This window comes from Physella acuta, unplaced genomic scaffold (genome assembly GCF_028476545.2).
Source record: "Physella acuta isolate Inbredline_101_S28 unplaced genomic scaffold, ASM2847654v3 ptg001034l, whole genome shotgun sequence".
Taxonomy (NCBI): domain Eukaryota; kingdom Metazoa; phylum Mollusca; class Gastropoda; family Physidae; genus Physella; species Physella acuta.
Window position 1 is genome coordinate 397,835 of NW_026732551.1, and position 27,304 is coordinate 425,138.

Genomic DNA, 27,304 nt, shown 5'->3' on the forward strand with positions numbered 1-27,304 from the left:
AGAAAGTTAAGAAAGGGAGGTTGTTTCAGGTCCATGAAGAAAACGACTTTATTTCATTCAACATGACTATACTGTCATAAATATAAAATATTCTGGCTTCATCCAACATGCATTCAGGTGGGCAGGGCTGGTATACTATTCCATTTTTTTTTGTGAACATTTAAATGGATAATATTTAGTGTATAAAAAGAAAACTTTTTCAACTTGTGATTTTAGACAAGTAAACAAAAAAGCAACACAATTCAACTAATATGTTTACAATTTATTCCATTAATTAAAGTACACAGTACTCATATAACATGTGAGATTGCGATGTGGTCAACTAGTGAAATGAGACTCAAGGGTATGGTCTTTATACAGTGATATAGTTACATAGCTGCAAGTTGTCTCAAAAGATGAGTCGCTTTTTCAAGCCACCTGAAAGAAAATTGTCAAATATTGAATTTTTAATGTGCTTTATGTTAAAGATGTAATAATATGAATGAATGTTTAAAAACTGAATTCCAATCAGCAAACAAAACAATCAAATAATCTGTTATATGTTTTAGAGGAAGCAACATAAGAAAGAAGAGTTAAAATAGTACATTTTGGGTTAGGTCAATGTTAGAAATTTTGTCAAAATAGTTTGTAAAAAAAAGTAGCTGCATCTGAGTATAGGACTTGCATAGAGCTAATATTGTATCTATTACTTGGGTGTGAGTAAAAAAGCCAGGGTAAATTGAAAGACCAAAGTCAGTCCAACTTTGGTAAAGACACAGGCAGTAGATTTTGATCATATTTTGTGTAAATGAACTTTGGACTAAACTTCAGAAACTTCTTCATTTATCAACCTGCTACTGGTTATCAGTGCTTTACCTGCATCACTGCCATCTTGTTTTCTCTTGAGTGATACTTTCTTGGCTTCTTTATCTTTGTCCAGAATTTTATTGGACTTTGGAAAAGGTAACTGGATACCAGGTGTAGGCGCAGGTTTGTTGCTGAAATATGTCATCTGGAGAGCCTAAAACAACAAAAATTTACCTAATTATCAGACACAAGGCATCTGAGGGGCCTAAAAAACAACAAATATTTTATTAGCCTGAAGATCCCATAGATATCAATAATAAACTAGGGCCATACATTAGAGGCAAAAAACCTTTTTAAAGCTTTTAAAATTTATTTTAAAGCAGATGTATACTCACTAGCTAGCATGTAATACATATTACAAATTTAATAACATTTAAATAGTGCTTTTTTATCTCAATCCTAATTTATAAAAGGCCAATGTGCGCACATCTCTCTCTCTCTCTCTCTCTTTCTCTGTCCGCAAAAAATTTTCGCCGGACATCACGTCAGAATCGGCAGCGATATATCGAGAATTTTTTACGGACTTTTGTTGAAAATAATATGTTAGATGTTTTAAATGTATAACCACAATTTTAGTTAAAGAAGAAAAATAAAAATTAAAGGCGTATTCGAATGTAGAGAAACAGTATTATTTATGCAACCGGAAAAGCATTAATATATGTGAAAAAGAACGCATAAAACTGTGACGTCACTATTGCTTATACATTAACTAATGACGTCATCTGCCGTGTTTAGAATGAAAAGAAATGAACTATTTCATTCAAATTTGATTTAGATCTACGTACACTATGAAATGTATACAATACAATTTTTCCGGCCTAAACTCATAAAATTTATTTTATGTATTTGGATTCTAGATCTAGAGATTCTAGATCTAGACTAAATCTATTCTAAATCTAAATCTACGCAATAACTAGATCTAGACGTAGACGCTAAGATCTAGATTTAGACTCTAACTTCTCTAAAATCAATTCCAAAAATAAATTTCTATATTAGGACTAAACTATTTCAAGACTTATTTATTTTATACAAAATCTTTGTTATGAACTGGCTAATTTGGGATAAAAAATTAATTTGAAAGAATAGGCATATTCGCGTAAGTTAAGATTTTAAAATACGTGTTTCATTCTCCGTATTTTATAAGGTGCCTAAATAGCGGAGATGTTAGTGAACATTAAACCACGCAGGTGGTGCGGGTTCGAGACACAGCAAGTCATCTTGGTTAATGTATTCTTTTTTATTATGCTCGGGCTAAACTTAAAAAAAAATTATTTTAGGAATCTAGATCTAGATCTAGATTGTAGGGTGTCCGATAGGGCACTTCCCGGCGCCGCAGGCGCTTCAAATTTGGCATGATCTTGCCTTGGTGCGACAGAACACGGGGGCCGGTTGGCCGAAAAGTCTACGATGTGGGGGTCAAAACTGACCTCGACTGACCGGTACCTTATATGAGCTATAAATCGAAAAAAAATGTCCACGGAGGAACCTCTTCATAACTCTTGAGGTCGTAGACCGACCTTCGGGCGAATTAATTAAGCATTCAAATTCTCAATGTTTTCGAAAGCCTAAGCGAAGCTGGGCAGCATGCCTAGTAAAATAGAAATGAATGTTTATTTTATTTAAATCATTTATATATGAGATCTATAATACCTGTGAAGCTGAGCAACGCTTGGAGGGGTTCAATGAGAGCATAGAGTTGAGAACCTCCAACAGATCATCACTAGCTGCAGTGAAAATATCTTTCATTAGCTGTTTGGGAAACTCTTTGAAAGTCACATAGTCAGGCAGAAACTTCATGTCCTGTGGTGGAATACAATGCACATTATGTAAAGGAACAGATTACTTCTGTTGGTGTATGTAAAGGAACTGAGCATGGATTACTTGTGACTGTCAGACAGCAATAAAAGAAAGTGTGTACCCACTGGCCAATCAGCTTCTGTTGGTGTCCCGAGAACTTGAAAGATTTTGTTCAACTGATCCAAATCTGTGTCACCAGGTAAAAATGGCAGCTGAGCAAGTAAATTAAGAAGACAATTAAGCATAGAAGTAATTTACATACACCTAAAGATGTACACAACAGTACTCTATACATAATTCATACTAAACAATACTAGAATAAGTTACATTTTGTGATATGAGGCACAGCAAAGTTTTAACATTTTTTAAATGATTCGAATGACAAACAAATTTTGCCAAGTCAGAAAGCAATTGAGAAACAAATAAAATTCCTTATAGATTTATTAATTAAAGAAAGACATGACACAAGTTACCCGAATAAGTAGCTCTGCAATGATACAACCAACAGCCCAAATATCAACACCTTCTCCATAAGCTCTTGCTCCAAACAATAGCTCTGGACATCTATACCACCTGATTGGAAGAAATCAAAAGTTGAGCATAGTTTTACTTTTACCTAAGGAAATGAGCTTATACTTTGGTGTCAAAAACATAATTATGTTGTAGTATAAAAATTGATGTACTATGATTTTGATAGGAACATTCTGTAGGAATAAATAACTATGAGGTAAGAGAGCTTAGCAAAACAAACACGTTTTATTTCTTCAGTATTCGATGTGCTAATAAATAATTATTTTCAATAACACAAATCAGTTATGTAATGTGATGTGCAGATTGAATCAAAGCAAGTTACCTTGTGACTACTTGGTGAGAATACGGTCTGCTTGGAGATCCATAAAATTTGGCTAAACCAAAATCACCTATCTTTAGAATACCTTGTTCATTAATAAGTAAATTATTTGGCTTCATGTCCTGAAATACCAAGCAATGAAGTAAATGGTTAGCACATCATAGTTTTAGCTTCTTTGTTATCATTTCATATTTGTATTTTTTCAAATATAAATAAATAAGGTAATGCATACATACATCACACATGCACAAAGTAAGAAGAAAATTGGACTAACTCTGTGTAGGACCCAGTTGCTATGCAAATATTCTAACCCTAACAATGTCTGTAAAACATAGGACTTGATGTGAGAAGCTGTCATGATGATATTTGGGTCTCTGATTACAACCTAAAAATAGATCACAATTGGTACAGATCAGTGTTAAGTGTATGAAAAAATTAACTATAGTGAATGATGTAATAAATATATATATATATATATACAATCATTGTATCTAATTTAAAAAAAAAATCAAACTATTGAAATTCAAATGATTAAGAACTTATCTCCACACAATCAAGCATACCTCAAGATCTGTTTCCATAAAATCAAACACTAAACTAACATTTGACTTATGACCAAAAACATCAAGGAGCTGTGGATAGTTAAAGGTCTAAGTTAGATCATTAATAATAGTTAAATAAGTTAATTATAGACAATAGTGTGAATGAAGCTATTAGTTCCTAGTTCGTAACTTTAACTTTATAATAAAAGCTACTAATACTAACATATAAAATTTCAGATGATAACATAGAGATTAAAGTCTGTATTACCCCTATAATATTTTCATGAGAGAGTTCCTGTAACAATTTGATTTCTCTAAGAGCAGTTCGGTTAATGCCATCAGCAGCTTCAGTTCGAGAGCCAAGTTTAATCTGCAGGAATACAAATGTTATATTTATTCTTATTCATTTTACAGTAGGCCTATTTTATAGATACTAATTTTCAAACATAGTAAATAACTAAACCTAGGCCTATCTTTTTTTCATTTCATTCATGCTAAGGTTTAATTTTTTTGTAATACAACTATCAAAAAAATTCTAAATTAATTCTTACAATTTCAGTATTACCTTTTTTACAGCTACAATTTTATCTGTTTGTTTATCAAGTGCTTTGTAAACAGTAGCAAACTGTAATGACAAAATAAAAAGGATTAAAATCGGCTTCAGTTAATTAAAAAAAAATTAAAATAGTTTTGAAAATCCGTCATTGAGAAAATTAAATTATCTGAGCCTACTAACTAGAATGAACTAGATCTAGACTAGCTAGGCCTATCTATCGATTTGAGAATCTCTAGTCTAGAAACTATCTAGAAGTGATTAGATTTTAGATCTAGTCTAGTAATTAATTAGAATCTAGTTAATATTTATTATTTAGGCCTAATAAGTACTAAAAGCCATTACTCTAACTAAGCCAAGTAGTAGAGTACTAGATCTAGTAGACTGAGGCCTAACTACTATTACAAGTATTACTAAACAAATTATAATCTTTTTTTTTAAACTAGGCTAATTAAAAAAAGATTAGTTTAAATTTCAGTTTTAACGTGAGAAACTCTTTTTGTCTTTTTTATTTTAAAAGAGTTAAAAAGAGGGGTCTCTAATTTAATTTTTATCTGAGTTACTGGACTCAGTCCAGGACTGGAGTAATCTCAGGGTCAGGTCTCAAACTCAGGATATCTCAACATCTGTGTTCTGTCGTTTGTTTTTTTATCACATTATTATTTATTTTTCATAGGATTCAATTTAATTTAATGCACAAAAAAGTAAAATACTAGTGCTTGAAGTTGAAGGTTTTAATTTAAAATTAACATAAATCTTGATAGATCTATACTATTCTATACCTGTCCTTCGCCCAAAAAGTCAATTTTTTCATATCGTTCAGTTTCTTCTTCTCCCATTTTGAAGAAATATGACTGCTGAAACTGTACTCAACCACATAAAGATAGCTAGGCCTAGCTTAAAAAATAAAACAGTAGGCTTAACACAGTAACTTAATTTGTCCTATAAGTATCGCTATTATTCGAACTAATTAGTAAAAAATGCCTATATTTACTAAGTCGGTTATTAACTCAATTAAATATAATTTTATACGATGTGCTGGAAACTTAATATAAATGCCAAGTTTTTATTTCAGTTTATCGGTGGTTTTACATAAATGTAAATTAACTTTAGAGAATTTTTATCTGGCAACATGAATCTAGTATTTTTAAAAAACTATTTTAAAAAAAGTAGGACTACATTTTTAAAAAGGGTTTTATTTAATAACAAGTTTTTAGATTTATATGAATGAGAAAGAGGAAAATAATTATTTCCTTTAAACATATTATAATGCACAACTATTTAAACAAGTATAAAGAAAAACGTGGGTCATTTCTTAAATTTTAGTCCGCCCCCCCCCCTAATTTCAAGAGCCCACTCCGGAGAAAATAAACCGGTAGTGATCTCCCCTAAACTTTCTCGAATATTCTTATATAAAACAACAGGGGATGGTAACTGGGGATATAGTTATGATTTTTAATCCATTTTAAATACTTAAACTTTTAAAAATAGAATAGAATCTCAGTAAAAAACAATTGCGCGCCAAGCGAACGCCTAATAAAGGTGTGTATAATAGTGCGCAATAGTATTAGTACTTAACAAATTTACATTAGTTTTTTGAGAAATCGGAAGTAGCGTAAATTACTACTTCCGGTCAACGGAAGCTACTCAAAATTTAACATAAGGTAGAGAATTAGATCTTATACTTACTTGTGGAATTTCATTTATCTATCTGAAATAGTACTCAAGTTATAGGCTTTTGAAAAATTCAAAGTAGAAAAAGTACCACTTCCGGTTATTGGAAATCGCTCAAAAGTTGATACGGATCTACGATTTTGATAAAATACTTATATATGAAATTTCATCAACCTAGCTGTAACGGTACTCAAGTTATCGTGTTTACACACGGACACACACACAGACACACAGACATACGGACAGAATTGCAAAGCCCAGTTTTTCAGACTGGATTACGCATAAAACCTCTTAATTTTGATAAATCTGGATTGATAATTTTTGCCCGATTAAAATAAGTCCTCTAAACTTCGGATGTGATGAAGGACTGAGGTGTAATACGGTGAAAGATGTTAAAATTTCAAGTGATTTTTGTGCACGATTACAATACTTTCTCTATACTTCGTATATACGAGAAAGTAAAAAAGTTTGGAAGAAACACTGCATGAGATATGATAGTTCCCGCGACCTACGCTTTTCTTTATAGATATACAATAGATCTAGTTATTTAACAGACGGTGCATTATAACATATTTAAAGAAAATCGTTTATTTTCTCTATTTTTTGGTGCATACTTATTTCAAATGTTGTTATTAAAGCACTTTTTATGAATTAGTTTTCAATACTTTAATAATGTTAATACTATAAAAGCTATAGATATGCGTGACTAAAAACATTTTGCGCCACCAAACGAACACTATGTGCGAATAATAACACGCAAATGTGTACTTTATTTAGGAAATTTGTTATTAATTCTTTAAAATTAATTAAGCATTAAATTAAGTCTAATTTGATTTCACTCTGCATTGTCATCGTGTCGATCTTGAACTCCGTACCAAGTTTAAAATAAATCAGTCCAGTAGAAAAGGACAAAATTACGCTCGCCCGTCTCTACTCATTAGCACGACAAAAGCACTATAAGCACGAGGAAGCAAGTTAAAAAGAGGCGTAGCGAGGGGGGATCGGGGACATATGTCCCCGGGCGCCGACCTTAGGGCCAGGGGGGTGCCGAAATGGGTTGGAAAAACAAATTGAAAGTTTGAGGGGGGGGGGGGTGTAAATCAAAAGTTCGAGGGGGGGGGGTGCAAATCGAAAGTTTGCGGGGAGGGGGTGCAAATCGAAAGTTTGTCCCCGGGCGCCGGGAAGGGTCGCTACGCCTCTGAAGTGGTGTCCGGCATGATACTATTAAAAAGTCACAGGGAGCGGTTGCTTGGTTGAGGCACATGGTGAATCAAACATCCAGGTTCTTTTAAGGGGTAATCCATAAATGACATCACACGTTTTTGACGAATTTTACCCCTCCCAGCCGTCACACACAGAGTTTCTTCCAGGCATCACTTCGGGGGGGCTTAGACCCCCCGAAAAAATTTTACCGCCCCCCCCCGGACGAAATGAAATTTATATAATTTATATAGAAAATATATACTTTTAACAGTGTCCGCCCCCCCCCCCGAAGAAAGTTTACCGCCCCCCCCCCCCCCGAAGATTTCAAGTGCCCCCCCCCCCCGGAGAAAAAAGTCTGGAAGAAACACTGGTCACACATCGTCACACAAAACTAGACCCCCCCCCTAAATGACGTCACACCTCAGCCTCCCCCCCCCCCTAAATTGCAGTTGAATTTTCGTAAAAGATCGATATTTTTTCCAAAGTCTTATCTGAACTCTATCAACAGAGTATTTTAATCAATTCCTACTACAATTTATTAAAACAGTTTTCTAAAACGCGAAATAACGGCTAAAAGTCGTTTTCTAACATTGCTTTTTTATAATGCAAAAGTGTGACGTCACACCATCTGACCCCCCCCCCCCCACTTCCCTCATCACACACCGTCACAAAATTACGGACCCCCCTCCCCTACGAGTCTGACGTAATTTATGGACGACCCCTAACTCACGATACGGAAACAAAGACGGCCAGTGTTACTTTCAGACTTTTTTCTCCGGGGGGGGGGGGGCGGTCTACATTTTCCGGGGGGGGGGGTCGGACACTAGTAAAAATCTCGTTTATATTGTAAACACATACTTTTACTAGTGTCCGCCCCCCCCCCCCCCACTCCCGAAAATATCAAGTGCCCCCCCCCCCCCCGGAGAAAAAAATCTGGAAGAAAAACTGTGAGGAAAGCATATGTTTAAATATTTAATTGTTTCAATCTGCGCATTACTAGATCTATAAATAAACGAGAATATGACATCTTTGAAGTTCTTTCAGTCTGCATTTTAAAACAGATGTGCTGAGTATTTATTTTTTTTATTTTCAGCGAATGGTTTCGAAAAATATAATAATGTAGATATTATATCTTTAGCTTACAATAAATTCAGAGTAGTTTCCCCTTAGCTTAGGCTAATCTCTTTTCATAAACAAAAACAAAGCAGTGATGATCATTGACAATTCAATTGAATTTATTGTTGCAATCAATGAATCATTATGCCTAATTTGAAATTTACGATTCAGTAGCAAATCAGCAACAATACCACTTATGATAAGAAGCGAACATAACAATTCACCATGAGTACGTATTATTGTATTATTTAATAAATTAATAGTCTAAAGTCTATTAGCCATTAGCCATTAGCCTACTATAACTATTAGAGTATAGGCCTAATATAATATTACTATTAAACTATTAAGTTTTAACTATTAAAGTAATAAGTCGGCCTAATTTGGATGATATTTCGAGTCGTCTCTTAAACTGAAATAAATAGAATAAGATGTAGATGTACTATAGGCCTAAAATTTTTAATTAAGATTATTACTAGAGTGGCCGTCCGATCTGCGCTCGTGAGCGGAACTCCCAATTTCCATTAGGCGCTATTTAATGACCGTTTCACATACAAACAAACCGAAAGTATCCTGTAACTCTACGTCCATTCTACTATATTAGGTATGAGTCATATTGTATTCCTACGCATAGCATTGGAGATAATTCAAATTATGGAGGTGAACCACCTCGGCAATCACTTTTTTTTTTTTCATCCTTCTTGCAGTCACTTGCGCTTACTTGACCCAGATCGACCCAGATTGTGCTCAGGACTTATTTTATTCATTTAGACTATTTAGTCTGTTAAAAGTTAATTAAACAAATAAAATAACCATTATATGCTGCATATTTTATGTGTATACTGTGTTATAAGTATGTTTAAATATTTCAATGATCCTTATTCAGCCTACCTATTATGCCGAGCAAGTCACGTGACCCACTTATCCTACCTCGAAGCTTGCCTGGTCACATGACTCCCGCTGAGCCTGTCAGGTCCAAAGAACCTTATGGCAAGCTAGGTCATGCTTTTCCCCATCCTTCCAGTGATCTAATTAACGTTTTAAACCAAATTCCTATTTAATAAGCAATATTCTGAGTTGTGAGCGCAATCGGGTAAGAAAACCAATAGGGACCAAAAATCATGTAATCACCCCTTTTTTCTAATTTTAGAAGAGAAAACCCCATCAACCTTGACATGTACAGTAAGCTGTATGTATCTAGAAGCTATTTTTAGCGTTACATTTTATCTAACTGTTGATTGGTTCAAGTTTTGAAGCTAATCCCGAACTCTGTCGGTACATCCGGGAGAGTGTGAAAGGAGAAAATGTGTACCATGCAATTTTTAAAAAATTATAATCAATTTTCAGAAAAACGAAATAGCATGAACTATACATAGAAGTGTTCAGAAATGAAAATATGACGTGCCAAACACTGCGGTTTTGCATAAAACATTAAAATAAAGTAGCTATAGCCGAAAACGTGACTTTACGGGAGCGCGATCGCAGCGTTGTGCATGGTGCAGATCGGACGGCCACTCTATACTAGATCTTACTTCATACTAAGATTGTGTAGAATATAAAATATAAAGAAATTATGAATTTCCAGCTTGCTGTAAAAGTTGTGTTGAGTGGATAACCGGGACAAACTTCTATGTTTATCTAAGTCATTTTTTATCATCATGGGTAAGTTTTACAATACCTTAATTAAATATTAATAAAGCTAAACCTGTCTCTATAATTAATACCTATTTGAGTAGGCCTATTAGATGGTTTTGGCCAACCATACAGTAGACCCAACAAATAAATACAACTTTGTTTTTGGAAATAATTAAAGAAAAAAATGACTTTCTTTATTTTAGGGGGATCGCATGTGGGCGTTTGGCATTGGCTTGTTTTTGATCAACATCAGCCCAGAGTCTCTTCAGCTTACGGCAATATATGGACTATGTATAGGCTTAAGCATCTTGTTTTTTGGGGCTTTGGTTGGTGACATTGTGGATGAAACACCTAGACTAAAAGGTAATCATTGATACAAAATAATATACAATAGGCCTACATAATTAGAGAGATGGAGGAACAAAAATGTGTTTTTATTTTAGTTTTAGTTAGTTATTTCTAATGCGGAATATCACAGTAGCCCTGAAATGTTTTCATTACAATTTGGCTTAGTAGTATCACTTCATTCTTTTTTAATAGTAATACCATACTTACTTACTTAACCCTCATCACTCCCTGTGGAGTATAGGGCAACAACAAATCTCCGCCATTCCACTCTGTCATGGGCGAGCAACTTTAGTTCAAGCCAGGTCTAGCCAGTAGCCTGCACTTCTTCTTTCATCTCTCCTCCATGTTCCCAGTGGTCTTCCTCTCTTTTGCTTTCCAGGCGGAGTCCACTTCAACACCATGTTGGGGAGTCTTCTTTTGCTTATGCGTAGGACATGGCCCAGCCATCTCCATCTCCTCATTCGAACTTCTGAAACAATGTCGTTTAATCCTGTCCTTCGCCATATTTCCTTGTTCGGGACTTTGTCGTCCCACTTTATTCTGAGGATGCGTTGGAGGGATCTTCTTTCAAATCCTCTGAGTCAGCTCTCTCCTTTCTTGTTTAGTTTCCATGACTCTGCAGCATAGAGGAGTACAGAACGTACATTAGACTTAATAGTATTACCATATCATAAGGTAAAGTTCTAAATAAAAACAATTTCTTATTTTTTTAACAGCTGCACAGACTGCTCTTGTTTTACAGAACCTTTTCGTAGTGATATGTGCTATAGTTGTGTACATATTCCTAGTGTACACTGACAGCATATTAGCCTATGGCGCCTGGACTAGATACACAATTTACTCCCTCATCATCCTACTCTGTGTTTTATCAAGACTTACCAGCATGGCTCGCCGTATTGCTGTAGAGAAAGATTGGGTTGTTGAAATGTGTGGAAAAGATTCTGACAGACTAGCAAGTAAATAGAGGATTTGTATTTTAGAGTTAATATATATTGGAAGAACTTGTCAAAGATTTTTAAAAAAAATTCTTTCATGCATTAATATTATTAGGCAATTGTAAGTTAGTGTTGATTATGCATTAAGAATTACACAGTATTTTATTTCAATAATTTTAACATAAACGTACTACTACTGTTGTTGAATTGGCATATAGGTCTAGTTATATAGTTTATAGCACATGTACGTTTTAAAGGTGAAAACAATTAAAGACTCTGAAATAGTCACTAAGTTATGATTGTTTTACTGTATAAATTATAAAAAGTTTCTTCTCTAATGTACCCTACATATATTAATTAAACTCAAGGTTAAATTTTTTAATGGTTTGTATTACCAGCAATGACAGCATCATTGAGGCGTATTGATCTGACCACTCAAGTACTGGCTCCAATAGCGACAGGTTTAATTATGACTTATGCTGGTGTGATGTTTGGTGCACTGTTCATTGGAGCGTGGAATCTGGTCTCAGTGTTCATTGAATATTATTTTTTATGGCGAGTCTACAACACTGTGCCTGCTTTGAAGAAGAAAAAGAACCTGAAAAAATCTCAGAGTATGTATAGATCACTACATTGAACATTTAAAACAAATGTTTAGAGCCTATAGTTAAAATAGTTAAATACAAACATACACATGTGGAATGTAGTAAAACATAGAATTATTGATTCAAAACTTTTTCTGCAATTAAATAGAAGTTGTGGTAGAAGAGCCTGAGGAAGAAAATGTAACAATGAAAGAAGAAAAGACAGTAAGTGGTAAGTGCTAGTTCATAAAGCAACAATGAAATGATTATATTTTGTTTCATTAACACAGGGATTTAATTTTTATGTTACAATGAAGTCAGTGCTTGGAAATATTTTGACTACAAGATTTTATTTACTGAATTAAACTGAACTTATGAACATGAAAATATAGCTATTAAATCTATTGTGTGTGAAAGAACTATTAAAAGGACTATTTGTTTTTTATTAAGCCATATATTTATTCATGATAAAAGGAATATTTATTTTGTTCCAGATATATTGTTTCAAATTCTTATATATTTATGATGAACCAATCAGGTGGAAATGTTGATGGGTCAAGTGTTGACAATGTAAACAAAGAGAACCTCGAATGCCCAGAAGAGGATGGTGCTACTGCCCTCAGAGAAATTGAAGCTGAAAAACCAATGATGATCCAGGTATTTTTTTGGAGAATGTTTAAAGAATTGTAATTGTTTTAAACAATAAAGTATAGATATAAACAAAAAACAGCAAAAAAGTCAAACAGCTACAGTTATTGATTATAAGACATAAACATTGTATTATCTTTATTATGTCAGGACTCTCCTGTAGTGGAGGTAAAGAAAACTCAGTGTAAATGCTACAGACTGTTCAACAGTTTAGAAAGGCTGTACCGAGGCTGGCCAGTGTATGCACGCTATGATGTTTTTTATGCCGGCCTTGCGTTAGCTTGCTTGTATATGACTGTGCTTGGTTTTGACAGTATAACTGTTGGTAAGTGGTTACATTTTTTAATACAATGTTTGTTAGTGGTTTATATTTACTTGATTTGACAGGATTTTTTACTTTTATATTTACTTGATTTGATAGGATTACTCCTTGCAAATAGTAAAAGACTAAAGGAAATTTTTTTTTTAATTACCTCTTTAAACATATAATATTACAAAAGCAGATTTTAAATGGCTGTGTCATTGTAGGCCTATGACTAAATATTAGACAATATCAGATGTTCCCATCAGGTTATGCTAAGATGTTACAAATATATGACTTCTCCTTCAGGTTAAGCTAAGATGTTACAAATATTACTTATCCTTCAGGTTATGCTAAGATGTTACAAATATCTGACTTCTCCTTCAGGTTATGCTAACATGTTACAAATATTACTTATCCTTCAGGTTATGCTAAGATGTTACAAATATGACTTCTCCTTCAGGTTATGCTAAGATGTTACAAATATGACTTCTCCCTCAGGTTATGTTAAGATGTTACAAATATGACTTCTCCTTCAGGTTATGCTAACATGTTACAAAAATATCTGACTTCTCCTTCAGGTTATGCTAACATGTTACAAATATCTGACTTCTCCTTCAGGTTATGCTAACATGTTACAAATATATGACTTCTCCTTCAGGTTATGCTATGATGTTACAAATATCTGACTTATCCTTCAGGGTATGCTAAGATGAATGGAGTTCCAGAAGCTGGTGTAGGTATTATAATGGGCTTTGCTGCACTGTTTGGTATCTTTGGCACTGTGATGTATCCTATCATGAGACGCAGACTGCAGTTACCGAGGACTGGTATTTTTGGGCTGTCTCTCCAAGTGGCATGTCTTGTTCCATGTGTTATATCTGTATGGATGCCAGGGAGCAAGTTTGACTTATCAAAATCATCAGATCTTAATTCTACACTTTTAGAAAATGACAATTGTACACATGGTAAGTCCACAATTACAAGAAGTACCTTTAAACCTTTTTTTTCAATTATTTTACATATTGTGTAATGTAGATTAGTTTGATTAACTTAGTGAATGATTTGCAAGTTCATCTCTGTGTAGCAGTTTCTCATTAATTACCTCTTATATGATTTGTCAAAATTTTTATTTTAACTAAGTGAAGTATTATGCACTATCATAAAAAAAATATATAAATATTTTATTCAAGGTAAACTATTCTACATAACTACATTGGCTCTAAATATAATCATTTTAATTAGCAGATCCAAGTTCTTCTAATGAGACAATGGACTGCACCCCACATACCATTGATCTGGCATCAAATGTTTCTATATGGATGTTACTAGTTGGCATAGTAACAGCAAGATTTGGTGTGTACTGTAGACCTGTTTGTGAAGTTTTAAAACAGTAGCCCAGTTTTTAGTTAACCCATTAAACAGTGTTAATTTTTTTTGGTTCACATTTTCCCAGGTTTATGGGTTGTAGATCTGTCTATCAGCCAGCTGTTCATGGAGTCTGTTGCAGAGGATGAAAGGGGAAAAGTCAATGGCGTCCAGACCTCACTAAACCAACTGATGGATATGTTGAAGTATCTGATGGTAGTGCTGGCTCCTTTCCAACATCAGTTTGGCTTGCTTGTAATGATATCTTTTTGTTTTATTTGTCTAGGTTGGATGTGTTATGCCTTCTTTTTAAAAAAGAGCAGGGGTCATTTTTTCCATTTTGAAAAGTGTACTCAAGGTTGTGTAACCAAAGCAGTGATGTAGTTTCTTTTTCGCAGCTCTTGTTATAAGGAATGTATTTACTGCCTAGAACAAAATGTAGCAATATGTATTCTTATTTTGTCTTATCTTGTATTAAATTAAAATTATATTTTACAGAATTTTAAAAATAGATATTATATTGTACAGAAAAAAAAAAAAAAAAAAAAAAAAAAAAAAAAAAAATATATATATATATATATATATATATATATATATATATATATATATATATATATATATATATATATAGTTGTGTGTGTGGTTGAGTGGTATGCTCATAAAACTTTTTAAAAGAGTCTCAAGAAATTATAGAGACAAACTTGTCTCAAAAGGGAACTTAATTTTGTTTTACAAAGAAATATTGAAAAAGATCTTATATAATGGCTTTTTACTAATGTAAGAAAGATATTATCTAATGTTGGGTCTGAATTGTTGATATTCGCACATTCCTGCTGTTGGATTTCAGTCAACTTTCACTCTTTGGTTATATACAAATTGAAATGTTAATGCACAATATTTGACTGACAGACATTTTTTTGTTGTTAATGCACATTTGATTTGACAGACATTTTTTTGTTGTTAATGCACATTTGATTGACAATGACAGATATTTTTTGTTGTTAGTGCAAGACATTTGATTGTCAGATATTTTTTGTTTGCCAAGAAATTTATTCTATGCAGATATTTTAAATCTTTTACTATATTTTTATGAATACTTGGGTATTTTCAGGCAAATATTGAATTAAGAGAAATATATACATCTCTTAAAGTTCTTTCTTCTTTGAGACTTTGAACAACTTTTTATTGTAAATTTTTGTTTTAAATGGAAAATTGTTTTAGAAATGACCAAATGTGATTTATTTTGTAAATTTATTTCCTTTCAGTTCAGTCTTGATTTCTTAATTTTAATCAAAATATTCTGTTTTAATCTAAATGATTTCCTGGCCTTAAACACATTTAATTCACACCAATCAGAATATATACTGACACGTAATACCTAATTGTGTTGGAGGAAATTAAAAATGGAGAAAAAATGTATCTGTAATAATTTCCTATTTCTTGTAACTTAAATAATTTTACTGTCCACCCAAAGTGTATTCTTGATGTCAGCATATCCAAAACATTATTATATGCTTGTTTGCAGTTATTTCTTGATTTCAAGTTTTTACAAAACTGAATACTACATACTTAATTGTTATTAGTATTAATTATCAATAATTTGTGGTGTTTAATAAAAATCAATTGCAAGCATTTGTAATTTTGTTTTAAAATATTGATGTGATAAACTGTTAGAATCTATTTATTTATATAAACTTGTAAACATATTAACTTGCCTGTAACAGAAGTTTTTTTTAATACAGTTTATACACCAATTTTATGGAGTTTTGAAATGTGTTTGCTTGTCTGATATCTAATATTTTAGCATCTAGCAATCACAGTGCCTTCTACTATTGTTGACAAGACAACTCAAACTGTGCTTCTCCATGGTGAGGGGGGGGGGGGGTAGATAAGTGAGAAGAAGGGCACTAGAAACTACAGTACACTGAAGTCTTATTTTCCCATTTCAACCAGGGGCAGTGTATAAAAATTATGAAAGAAACTCCAACTATAGAATTAAGTATTGATAATTTTAGAGACGGGCTTAGTTTTGAAGTGTAATTTTTTTAAAATTGGCAGTAGAGGAGCAGTAGGTTGTGTTTGTGAGTGGTAGATGCTCTTACTGATATTTGCTAGAGAAGTTGAATAAAGTATGTTCATTGTATAGTTGGATCTTATTTTTTCATCTTGCCACACCATTGTTACATATACATTTTACTGTAAGACAAACCAGAATATATCAGATGTGGGAAGCACCAATTAATGTACTATTACAATTGCTTATTGTAATGGGTTTATTAGCATTATTAAACTCAACACCAAATTAAAAAAAAAGATTTCAATAAATTTACTATTTACCATTGAGAAATAGATTTTCAAGCAGATCTAACAATATATATACATTATATAGCCTATATAGATCTATATTAAAAATTTTGAAGAGTAATATATAAAGTTGATATTTTATAAATGAATTATTCACATTATTATATCCCATTTTATAATTTCCTTTAATTTAAATCACATTTCTTCCAATGATAATGGATAAAAATAACCTTTAAAATGCAAGGGAGATAACTCGTGAATGACGTTGTGATCAAAGTTCTTGATCACGTCTTCCCACGAGTTGCCATGGGTTTGTGGAGGACACCTCCGCATCATGAGTTCCCAGAAACCGTCCTCAGTCAGTTCATTTTTGGCACAAGTCTGCAAGAGCCTCAAAGACACTTCGTCATTTCTTGACTTCCGTTCAGACCCAATCGGATTGTGTACCTTTGTTTCATTACAAGTAGGCGTGTTTCCGCTGTCACGATGGTCTCCAAACGTCAACATGGGTAGAGATCTGCGAGGGCTTCCCCCTCCCCAGCTGTACTCAGAGTCACTTTGGTTAGACACAAACGTGGATAATGATTCGCCGTCCTCGACATCCGTAGACAAATCCATGCATTCTACGTTTTGGTTCGAGTCATACACCTTCAGTCGGCTAGAGTTCCATTTCCTCTTGGTTCGTTTAGGAGAGGACGTTGCCAGTGGATGAGAAAACAGCCGGTGGTTCTTCTTCCGTACGTGGATTAGTTTCTCAACGCTGTGTTTAGTAAAGTACGGATGGCGCAGTTCCAGTTTAGCACCTTGCGGTTTTCTGCGCCTCAAAACGCGAAATTTGAAGTTGTAATCACGGAACAGACGGCGAAGGTTGTGAAACGTATGCACCTGTACAAACCCAGGGTAGAGAGCCATGACTTTTTCTTCGAAATCTTTTTCTTCGACAACCAGACCTTGTCCGTCATTCGTCCACTTGATCAGTATTCCATCTTCGACGACTTTATATAACTTTAGAGGAAATTTGTATTGTGAACCAAAAGATAATCTTAACGCAGACATTCTACGTTATCTTGTGTCGATCTTTTCAACAAAAATCATTTCAAAATCGCGTTCACCAAAAGGTTCACTTTCGGAAATTCCCAATGTGTGCACACCATTATCGTTGGTTGTGCATAACTCATTTTAAGTATTATTTTTTGTTGTAAAATCATGGTGCTACATTAGATTAAAGAAAGTATGCTTAAAGCATTATGTCACTTTCTCAGAGATAAATTATAAAAATTATTTGAATTCCATAAAGTTTTATAAACATTTTTAACAATAAAAGGGCCAACTTTAAAAAAAAAAATCACAGACCAAAACAGATCTGTACACAAACTGGCAAGTGTTGAAACTGATTAAGTTTTAGTATTTACATTTTGTTAAGGGGTCATCCATAAATGATGTCACGCTTTTTAAATCTCCCCCCCTCCCTCTGTCACACAAAGCCAGACCCCCCTAAAATGACATCACGCCTCAGCCTACAACCCCCCCCCCCCCCCTCAAAATTGCAGTTGAATTTTTTTAAACATCAATATTTTATTTTTCCAAAATCTTGTCTGAAATATGTCAAAATTGAGTACTTTAATCAATTCCTATTATAATTTATTTAAACTGTTTTCTAAAACGCTAAATAACGTCTAAAATTCGTTTCCTAACATTTCTTATCTATAAAGCAAAAGTGTGACCCCGCCCCCCCCCCCCCCCCTACGAGTGTGACGTCATTTATGGACGACCCGTAACACGACAGTTTATTTATAAAGAGACGTGATTTTATTTGTTAAATTATCGAAAATCCCAAGAAAAATTTTTGAAGGAATTTTCTTTAGCATTGAAAACGCGCTATTTTGCCAACTAAATTTTTTTTTTCAGCTCAACATATGAAATTTCCAGGGACATTATTCATGACAGCTACAGTCAATACAAATTACCTCCCCTTAGACCAACACTGAACGGCCAATCTAAGAATCTAGGACCACCTAGCTGCTTACACATGAGTAATGTAGTTTTAGCAATTTTAAGAGAAATTTTTTTTTACTTAAGATTGTTAGTCAAAACCATATGGTACAATAGTAGTTTAGAGAATGACAGGTGTATAAATGATTTTTAAATTCATTTTTAAAAAAAAAAATTTCATGATTAGCATCCATGTATTAAATCAAATGCTTCCTATACTAACTGAACTGCTTTGGTTCTTGATCCTAATAATTTACTAAATAAAATTATCTTTTCGATTTTTATATTGCACAAGCTTGGTACAAATAGGTAGAAATAGAAAAACAAAACAAATTTAGTTCCTATTGCTTTAATGCATAAAGACGAAGATTTGTAAATCATGTGATAAAATATGCAATAAATAAGTGTGACATCTATCTAGATGTGTGAAAATTTAGAGGCAGTAGTCAGTGATAACATAATCATAATGACCAACACATTGAAAATGTTTGAATGCAAATGTTTAGAGAGAAAATAAACATAAATCTACAACAGTAAAATATTAACTAAAAAATATTTAGAGAAATCATCTTTATTTGGGTAGATTATGATATTTTAAATATGGAACAATTGCACACAGACACTTATTGTATGTTTATGCATAAATATCATAAGATAATGATTCTTTTACCCTGAAAGATTCTGCAAGGAGGAACTTTAAAAAAATTGAAATAATGTGGTTTTATAGCAGAAGGCATTATTTAACCACATAAGGCCAGCTTTAAGTAGACAAACATTCAATGTGTCAGAGTAATTTCTTTTATAAAGATAAAACTTTTAAAAAGTTTCATTCAACTGATTATAATATCCCTTGCCATAATATTTATAAAACAGAAATGACTATAAAAGACTTTTCTTTATTCATGCATTCAGCAATATCTTCAGTTCTCCACTTTTATCTTTAGCAACAACATCATCTCCACCCCCAACAAATTTCTGATTGATAAACACTCTTGGTACCTGTGAAATATACATAATGATTATGAATAAAATAGCAATAGCCAACTTTAGCACACACAAAAAAGCATGTATCTGACTCATAGAAGTAGGTGTAGACTTTACACTATTGAACTGAACTGTAGTGAAGACATGAATTAAAAGTTGTGTTAAATTTAAATTAGGCCTAATATAATATAGGCTAAGGGGCGGAGTGGTCTAGCGGTACAGAGCTGGACTGCTAACCCGTAAGTCGAGTTCGAATCCTGGTTCAAATCAGTAAAACCCCTCTGAGTCCACCCAGCTCTGATGGGTACCTAACTCACGTTAGGGTAAGTAAAGGCGGCTGGGCATAGTGCTGACCACACTATCCCTTCATAAGTTCATATGTCGAGGTCACAGAAACAAGTGAACTCTACTTCACTTGTCCCCGTAGGCCGTAGACTGTCAGGTTTGAAAGGGAACTTTACTACACTTAGGCTTAGGCCTACTAACTTAAATATTAAATATAGGCTAATAAAAGTAGTAAGTCAGTAAGTAAGAAGATCTAGGCTTAAGTCCATTATAAACACAAAGGAATAAAAAAAATTTAAACCATCATAATCCCATTTTAAAATAGAGAATATTATTGTTTCTTACCGATCTTGCACCAGTAAGTTTTTGTAGGTAATCCTGAATATCAGAACAGTTGGTTAATTCGTTAATTTCAATAACTTCATAGTCATCATTCGAGAGAACGTCTCCTAGATATTTAGAAAACGTATTCTTCGCTTTGCTACAATACGGACAGCCCTGTTTGGAGAAAATCATTACTTTCTTGCTTGCAATTTTGGAATCCACAAATGATTTTGCATCACCCATTTTAAGCAGTTGATATAAAGCTTGCATCAGTTCTCAAGTACCGAGTTCAGTCTCCGACCGCACCTATGGCAGTTAAAAATAATCAAGCCCTCGTACTACTCTCGTGTGGTTGAAACGAGGTTTGATTCATCTTAGTTCGCAGGCTTAGGGCCTAGATTTTACTGCTTGGCGTTCGTCGACTACATTAATACAAAATGTATATAGATGTAGGCCTATTCATAATTTGTTGCCTATTTATTTTATTTTAGTTCGAAAATTATATCGTTAATAACTTGTATCTTATTTATTATTTAAACATACAGAATGTGATAGAATGCATGTAATAGACCTAGTCAGAGTAGTAGTCGTTCTTTGATCTAAGCCTACAACATAAAAATAAAAGCGGTAGAGTTTTACACATTATTTAAGTTTTAAAATTCAGCTTTGTCCAACGTTAAAAATTTAAATATAAAAAATTCTACAACATCAGCATTTTTCTGTCGAAAATTAAAAAAAAAAAAAAAAAATTGCAGCAATTTTTTTTCTACTGCGGAAAAAAACTGGCAATAGTAGTTGACCTTTGAGCTTTTCAAATTGTAAACAAGATCAGCTGTTTCAACAACTCATCAACAGTCAATTATTAGGCTGACAATTATGTCTTGTAGTAGCCAACTAGAACACAACATGCAGATTTAAAAATAACATACTACAGTTATTAAATATAGGATACGGTAATAAAATCTAACCCTAGCCTAAAGTTTAAAATTATAAATACGACTGTAGTGTTACGTGTAGACGGTGTAGCCGTGTGTGTACGGTACGTACTACTACTTCAGTACTAACTAGTACTACTACGACGTACCTAAGTCCCTAGTCAAGGACAAGTAGTCAACCAGTGTTTGAGTGTAGTTTAGTAACTACTAAACTAGAATCTAAACTAGTAAACAAAGATTATTAAGATAATTAAGAAGACTGTCAAAGCTCAGCCTAAGTTAAAATAACTTATATTCCTGCATGCATTCAATGTTTTTAACACCCTATTTTACTAGGGCTTTAGCTTTAATTTCAAATACAAAAACAACACAAGTAAATTCACTGAAGCCTACTCTTCTGGTTGTAGAAAAGATTTTCAGAAGGACAATAACCATAACCACGTCATCAAACTGTAACTACAGCATTAAAAAAACCAAAAGTCTATGCCAAGTAATAGGAAGCAGTAAAGTACCAGTCAGAGGCTATTCTTACAGCAAGACATTATCCAAAGCAGTAAATAAACAATCTCTTCATTGGTCAAGATATCAATATAATCTTTACCTGCTTTACCCAAACCTAACCACTCCCAACATTTTGTTAAGTCCAAACAGGTAGGGACAAATTTTAAAAGTACCATTTTGTAATTAAACCAGATAGATAGAATTGTGATTTAAAAAAAAAAAAAAAACGTTAGAATATATTGAAATACATTGGTTACTGAATTTAAAAAGATGGTGCTCATTTAGTTTTTTGATGTATTACCTCTATTTGTGTTAGAAATATGAGTGTAAAATCTGGAGCTAAAGATAATCCCCAAGAGGAGCAGATAAATGCACGATTTCTAGACTGTGCTGCAAAAGGAGAGCTGGAAGAGCTGAAAAAAATTATAGGTAACAGTTTTAAAATTTTGTGGGGAAAAATAATTCAAATAAAATTATATGTAGTATTTTTTCAATTTTTTTTACAAGGTGGTACTAATTGCTAATAGCAAAGTTAAAGATTATAATTCTTTTATTGATTGGTTTTGTTATATTTTTGCTTGTAAATTACCCTTAAAAAAAGAGGGGTCATCCATAAATGTTGTCATGCTTTTATGAATGATTTCTTTTTTAAAACATCGATTTCTTTCTAAAATGTTGACTCATATTGGCAACAGAGAGAAAATTAATTTCATTTGACAAAAGCAATTTAAAAAAAAAATTAGAAATGTTGGTTCAAATTCAGTTTCTAGCATCAGTTTTTTTAAATGCAAAAGTGTGATAACACACTATCTAAACGCCTCCCCCTAATCACACATTGTCCCAAAATTATGAACCCTACCTGCCCTCTAGTAGTGTGACGAATGGATGACGCCATAGCTCATTTGTTATATTACTGTTCAAGTTTGCATTAGAGAAAACTTATTTTGAGTATGTGAAACAGAATTTGCAACATTTATTGTAACTGTAACTGTTAAAATAGGTTAACAAAAATTCATGCATTAAGTATTTATGTAGGTATGTTAAAATTTAACAGGTCTTGTTGACGTTGATGTAAAAAGTGAAAGAGGATGGACAGCATTGATGTTAGCTGCAAGAAATGGTCAGACAGCAGTCATCTCTTTTTTAATTGAAAAAGGGTATCTATATATAAAACAGCTCTATATTACTTCTAATTTTATTTTCAGTTTATGAAACATTCTTATTTTAACTTGTAATTGATAAAGGATTTTAAAATTTAAAATAATAATAGTCAACAGCATGTGTTCGTGAATCATTTTTTTTTAATAACACATGGAAATATGCTTTTTTAAATATTTGCAAATGATCCAAGAAATAAAAAAAATGAATCTGTTTAAATGAAATTACCCCTTTAATAAATGATAATTTTTAAAACAAGTGCTTAATTATAACTATACAACCACACAGACACCAATGATTTTAACATTTCGATTTTCTTTTGAGTAAATTCATGGGTACCCTCTGTTCCACAAATCTCAGTCCTTTAAGAATCTAAACTCAAACATGATAATTCAGCAGGAATAAAAATTTGAAATTTTAATTTTCTCTCCAGGTGTGATGTATATAGCTTTAATGCAGCAGGACAGACTGCTTTAGATATTGCACACTTTTGGAATCATAAAGATTCGTTGGCACTCTTATCACAACACCAACAAAACACAGAGTTTAACCAAGTCAGGCATTATTACTCACAAAACCCACTATATAGAGCATCAGATGTGCGCAAAGATGAAAAACTATTGGAAGCTGCTCAAATGAACAAATCAGCAAAATTTGTCTTATTTTCAAAGCTTTGCCCATTTCTTATTGCAACTAAGGAACCAAAGAAACAATACAAGTATTTTTTTTTTAGAAAATGTGTAATTTTTTGTTAATTTAGTTAACTAATCAGTAGGGTAGCTATAGAGATTTTAAGCAGCATTATATGCTATTAGTTTTTTAAACATAGTTTTTAAAAGACATCTCTTGTTTGATTAATTCAGGGAGATTTCTAGTTTACTGTGTAATATTTTCTTTTATTAGTAGAACAGTCAGGTATTGTACAAGTATTATTAAATATTATTATTCTCATCTTTTTGTAGGTTTGCAGTTTTTATGTTGGACCAACTACCTCAGGAGTTTAAAGAACAATCCACTGTGATATTTTTGGGACTAGAAACTTTTGATCCTGAGTCTAGTCCATGGTTTGCAATTGAGCTAAAAGATATGAGCTCTTCATTTGCAAATACTGTGAGAAAAATACAATATATATATATTTTAGTTTCTTTCTTACAATTTATTAAGTTAATTGTTAATTTTGTTGGTGGGCATTGTAAATGAAATTAAAGCCTTGCTGTTTTTAAAATCATTTTGCTTGAATTTTAATCTTAATTTTAGAAATAAAAATGTTTACATTTTATTTAGAAATTTCCACTTTTTAAAAACTATATCTGTACTCACCCAATGCTACAACTCAACCAAATCTTCTAAATAATTTTTAGCCATTACAGTTTTATTTTAAATACAAAGGTACCACTGAGCTACTGTATATACCGAGCCATATTTTATTATCTTCTGATCATTAAATTTGTTGTTTAGCATTTTCCTGATGGTAACTTTGTGCCTGCATTTCCAACAACATTGCAAATGAGAGAAAGTGATGCAGGCATGTTTGCTGAAGCACATTCCATCTTAAGCTGGCTTGATCGTTACAAGTAAATATATTTCAAATACATTTTCAATGTTTCTTCTGTGTTTTCATCTGTTATTCATAATTATAATTATTTGTATCAGATATTGCCCAGTTTGTGGGAGTGCACAAAGCATCACAGAAGGTGGCTACAAGCAAGTCTGTAGTAATACAGATTGTCTAAGTCATAAAGGTATTAACTAATAGTATATACTTCCTACTTCTCTACTTTTATTTTAAAACATTGGAATAATAGTAAAAGTTTAATTTTTTAAAATAGAAAAAAACCTTTTCAATTTAGAGCTGGAAGAGAATGAACATCTATGTTTAGTTTGAATCATAGATTTAAAATTAAATATAATTTAAAATAAATAAGGTAAATCAAGAAATTTAGACAATGAAATATGGCCCTTTCATACAAAAATAATCATGTTATATATTTTTTCAAAACTGCAGGAGTCAGTAACACCTGTTACCCAAGAGTGGATCCTTCGCTTATTATGCTAGTTGTGTCCCCTGACAACAAACAGTGCTTGCTTGGTCGACAGAATAGGTTCCCACCTAAGATGTTTTCATGTCTTGCTGGATTTATGGAGCCTGGTAATTTTTTCTATCAGTTAAAAATACATTATTTAGAAAATAGACCGAATTTACACTTATTTAACACTCATACAGGTTATTATAGTTTTTAGAGTATTAAACTTGGCGCATATAATATTTATAAAAATTATTTTTAAGACCTCCCTTAAAGAAATATAAAAATACAGTCTAGTTCCCCTGTCCAACCTGACAGTCCTTGGGGCACCTGTTTCTATGACCTCGGCATATGAAGGGATAGTGTCTGTGGTCATCACTATGCCCAGTCGCCTTCACTTTCCCTAACATGACTAAGCTACCCATAAGAGAACGTCCCTGGGTCCAGCTCAGAGACATTCTACTGACTTCAACCCGGATTCGAACTTAAGACTTTTGGGTTAGCAGTCTATCTAAAGAGACATTACATATTTTTATTTAAGGAGAATCAATTGAAGACACATGCAGACGTGAGATTGAAGAAGAAAGTGGTGTCAAAGTTGGCAGAGTCGAATACCATTCCAGTCAACCATGGCCTTTCCCAGCAACTTTGATGTTAGGCTGTATAGCACATGCTAGAACTGATACTATCAAGGTAAGTACTCAAACTATTTAGTTATAAGTTTTAAATCAATATTTTAGAATTTATAAAATTTTCAAAATCAAAGGATATTTTATTATCAATTAATGTTTTTAGATTGATAAAGAGGAATTGGAAGAAGTTCGATGGTTTTCTCGATCGGAAACATCTCAGATGTTGGCTAATCAACATCCTGATGGCCTATTTCTACCACCAAGACAAGCTATAGCTCATCAGTTAATTAGATCATGGATTACAAGTTGTTCATCAAATTTATAACTTTAGTTTATAATCTTTGTAGATCCAATTTAAATATATTTTTAATTTACTTCACATTTAAAATGTATATATATTTAGAGATGTATGCATTATTAAACACGTTTCAGTTAATTTCCCCACAAAACAAAAAAAATTAAATGAATATTGGATTGCCCTAGAAGTGGAAAATATAATTATAGTTATAGTGGCTTATAGCACTTCTTTATACAAGATATGATGTAATGGAAACTTGTATTACAAATTTTATGAAAATAGAAATTAAACAAGAAAGTGGTATAAGATGTCATGTTAATTTTGATTGGTTTTTCTATAGTATTAGCTTGGGTTAAACGATTTTTTTCTCCAACATTCTGTAATTATTTTTGTACAATACTATTAAGTATACAAATAAACAGCAAATAAGCATTTTATGTACATATAGTTAAACTTCATTTCTATTCAGAATCATTAAATACAATTGCGTTGCATCTTAAGAAAATTAATTCTTCTTTAAAATGACCATATTCAACTAATAACTGCCTTTTAAATGGAAGACAAAATAATCCTACACAGGAATGCACTTAAAACTACAAGAACCCTGTTTTTGGTATTAGGTTAGGTTAGGTTTACCTGTTGCCCTTCCTGAGACATAGGCCGCTGACAAGAGCTTTCCATGCGTCTCTCCAACTGTCCCCAGGTGTATCCAATCTTCTTGGTGTCCTCTTCCATGTCACGTCTCCAGGTCTTTCTTTGTCTGCCTCTCCTCCTCCTGCCCTGTGAATTCCAGGTGAGGGCCTGTCTTGTTATGCTGGATACAGGCTTCCTAAGTGTGTGGCCAATCCATTTCTATTTTCTCTGGAGAATCTCTTCCTCAGCTGGCAGTTGATTTGTCCGTTGCTATAGAACATCATTTCTGATGGTTTTAGGCCAGCGTATTTGAAGGATCTTTCTGAGGCATGAGTTTATAAATGATTGTATTTTCTTTTTATTTGTGGCAGTTATTCTCCATGTCTCAGCTCCATAGAGTAATACAGGTTTTACATAAAAATTACCAGCGGGAGTGTTAACTCCTGGTATGTTCAACCAAGCTGGGAAGGTCTTTGCGGGTAGGGGTCAAATGAAAGCTAGCAACCCAGTCCTCCATGTAGGGGGTTGAGCATAAGGTCAGCAACCTTATATAGTAAAAAAACAACTTGCTACAGAAAAGCTGACAAAGAGTTTTTGGTATTGCTTTGCAAATAACAAAAAAAAACAAAACAAACCAGAACAATTAAAACAACAGTGTATAGGTCTTATTCCTAAATGTAGGCTCTATGGCTTCAGCACAACAGAAGAAACAAACATACATAATGTGGACACAATTTTTTTTTTACTAGAAGTGTAATACATTATTGTATGGATTTTTTTTCCTGCTTGTATAATACAATGTATTGATGTTTGAATATGCAATTATGACATTTATTT

At 32.9% G+C, this 27,304-nt stretch overlaps 4 protein-coding genes across 10 annotated transcripts; 2 read left to right on the forward strand and 2 right to left on the reverse strand.

The window, feature by feature from the left end:
* Nucleotides 1-253: 253 nt before the first annotated feature.
* Nucleotides 254-5,476, reverse strand: LOC131954839 (cyclin-dependent kinase 7). The gene is made up of 11 exons (XM_059318651.1): nt 5,371-5,476; nt 4,601-4,660; nt 4,304-4,405; nt 4,057-4,125; nt 3,768-3,878; nt 3,497-3,615; nt 3,117-3,216; nt 2,769-2,855; nt 2,497-2,646; nt 856-1,000; nt 254-417 (listed from the first exon to the last, which is right to left on the reverse strand). The coding sequence occupies exons 1-11, from the start codon at nt 5,425-5,427 to the stop codon at nt 389-391; spliced, it is 1,029 nt and encodes a 342-aa protein (XP_059174634.1). The 5' UTR covers nt 5,428-5,476; the 3' UTR covers nt 254-388.
* Nucleotides 5,477-8,636: 3,160 nt separating this feature from the next.
* LOC131954822 (solute carrier family 40 member 1) lies at nt 8,637-14,945 on the forward strand. 2 transcript variants are annotated; one of them, XM_059318611.1, is made up of 11 exons: nt 8,637-8,810; nt 10,164-10,240; nt 10,417-10,576; nt 11,278-11,517; nt 11,895-12,110; nt 12,250-12,312; nt 12,619-12,737; nt 12,879-13,053; nt 13,731-13,997; nt 14,275-14,385; nt 14,486-14,945. In XM_059318611.1, exons 1-11 carry the CDS (start codon nt 8,807-8,809, stop codon nt 14,779-14,781), a joined length of 1,728 nt encoding a protein of 575 aa, XP_059174594.1. In that variant the 5' UTR covers nt 8,637-8,806; the 3' UTR covers nt 14,782-14,945. The 2 variants fall into 2 exon arrangements, with proteins under 2 accessions (XP_059174594.1, XP_059174595.1); XM_059318612.1 differs by having other exon boundaries at nt 14,278-14,385.
* Nucleotides 14,946-19,035: 4,090 nt separating this feature from the next.
* Nucleotides 19,036-20,650, reverse strand: LOC131954833 (glutaredoxin-1). The gene is made up of 2 exons (XM_059318632.1): nt 20,308-20,650; nt 19,036-19,692 (listed from the first exon to the last, which is right to left on the reverse strand). Exons 1-2 carry the CDS (start codon nt 20,554-20,556, stop codon nt 19,594-19,596), a joined length of 348 nt encoding a protein of 115 aa, XP_059174615.1. The 5' UTR covers nt 20,557-20,650; the 3' UTR covers nt 19,036-19,593.
* Nucleotides 20,651-20,708: 58 nt separating this feature from the next.
* Nucleotides 20,709-26,143, forward strand: LOC131954832 (NAD-capped RNA hydrolase NUDT12). Of its 6 annotated transcripts, none has more exons than XM_059318627.1 (11): nt 20,709-20,725; nt 21,558-21,872; nt 22,039-22,151; nt 22,777-22,879; nt 23,314-23,598; nt 23,843-23,990; nt 24,339-24,454; nt 24,534-24,622; nt 24,886-25,029; nt 25,446-25,597; nt 25,700-26,143. In XM_059318627.1, coding segments are annotated over exons 1-11 (1,629 nt in total). In that variant the 5' UTR covers nt 20,709-20,723; the 3' UTR covers nt 25,862-26,143. The 6 variants fall into 6 exon arrangements, with proteins under 6 accessions (XP_059174610.1, XP_059174609.1, XP_059174613.1 ...); XM_059318626.1 differs by having other exon boundaries at nt 20,717-20,735; XM_059318630.1 differs by lacking the exon at nt 20,709-20,725 and adding an exon at nt 21,086-21,325 and having other exon boundaries at nt 21,629-21,872.
* The last annotated feature ends 1,161 nt before the right edge of the window (nt 26,144-27,304 follow it).

What these genes read in the sequence shown, in the direction of transcription:
- LOC131954839 (XM_059318651.1), bottom strand. Translation starts at nt 5,427, where the DNA reads ATGGGAGAAGAAGAAACTGAACGATATGAAAAAATTGACTTTTTGGGC. An exon ending in AAATTGTAGCTGTAAAAAAG is followed by an intron (nt 4,406 to 4,600) that starts GTAATACTGAAA and finishes GTATTCCTGCAG; the next exon opens with ATTAAACTTGGCTCTCGAAC. An exon ending in CTCATGAAAATATTATAGGG is followed by an intron (nt 4,126 to 4,303) that starts GTAATACAGACT and finishes AACTATCCACAG; the next exon opens with CTCCTTGATGTTTTTGGTCA.
- LOC131954822 (XM_059318611.1), top strand. An exon ending in GTCATTTTTTATCATCATGG is followed by an intron (nt 10,241 to 10,416) that starts GTAAGTTTTACA and finishes TCTTTATTTTAG; the next exon opens with GGGGATCGCATGTGGGCGTT. An exon ending in AAAAACCAATGATGATCCAG is followed by an intron (nt 12,738 to 12,878) that starts GTATTTTTTTGG and finishes TTATTATGTCAG; the next exon opens with GACTCTCCTGTAGTGGAGGT.
- LOC131954833 (XM_059318632.1), bottom strand. Translation starts at nt 20,556, where the DNA reads ATGCAAGCTTTATATCAACTGCTTAAAATGGGTGATGCAAAATCATTT. An exon ending in AACTTACTGGTGCAAGATCG is followed by an intron (nt 19,693 to 20,307) that starts GTAAGAAACAAT and finishes TATATTTCACAG; the next exon opens with GTACCAAGAGTGTTTATCAA.
- LOC131954832 (XM_059318625.1), top strand. Translation starts at nt 21,523, where the DNA reads ATGCATTCAATGTTTTTAACACCCTATTTTACTAGGGCTTTAGCTTTA. An exon ending in ATTTTGTTAAGTCCAAACAG is followed by an intron (nt 21,873 to 22,038) that starts GTAGGGACAAAT and finishes TATTTGTGTTAG; the next exon opens with AAATATGAGTGTAAAATCTG. An exon ending in AGAGCTGAAAAAAATTATAG is followed by an intron (nt 22,152 to 22,776) that starts GTAACAGTTTTA and finishes AAAATTTAACAG; the next exon opens with GTCTTGTTGACGTTGATGTA.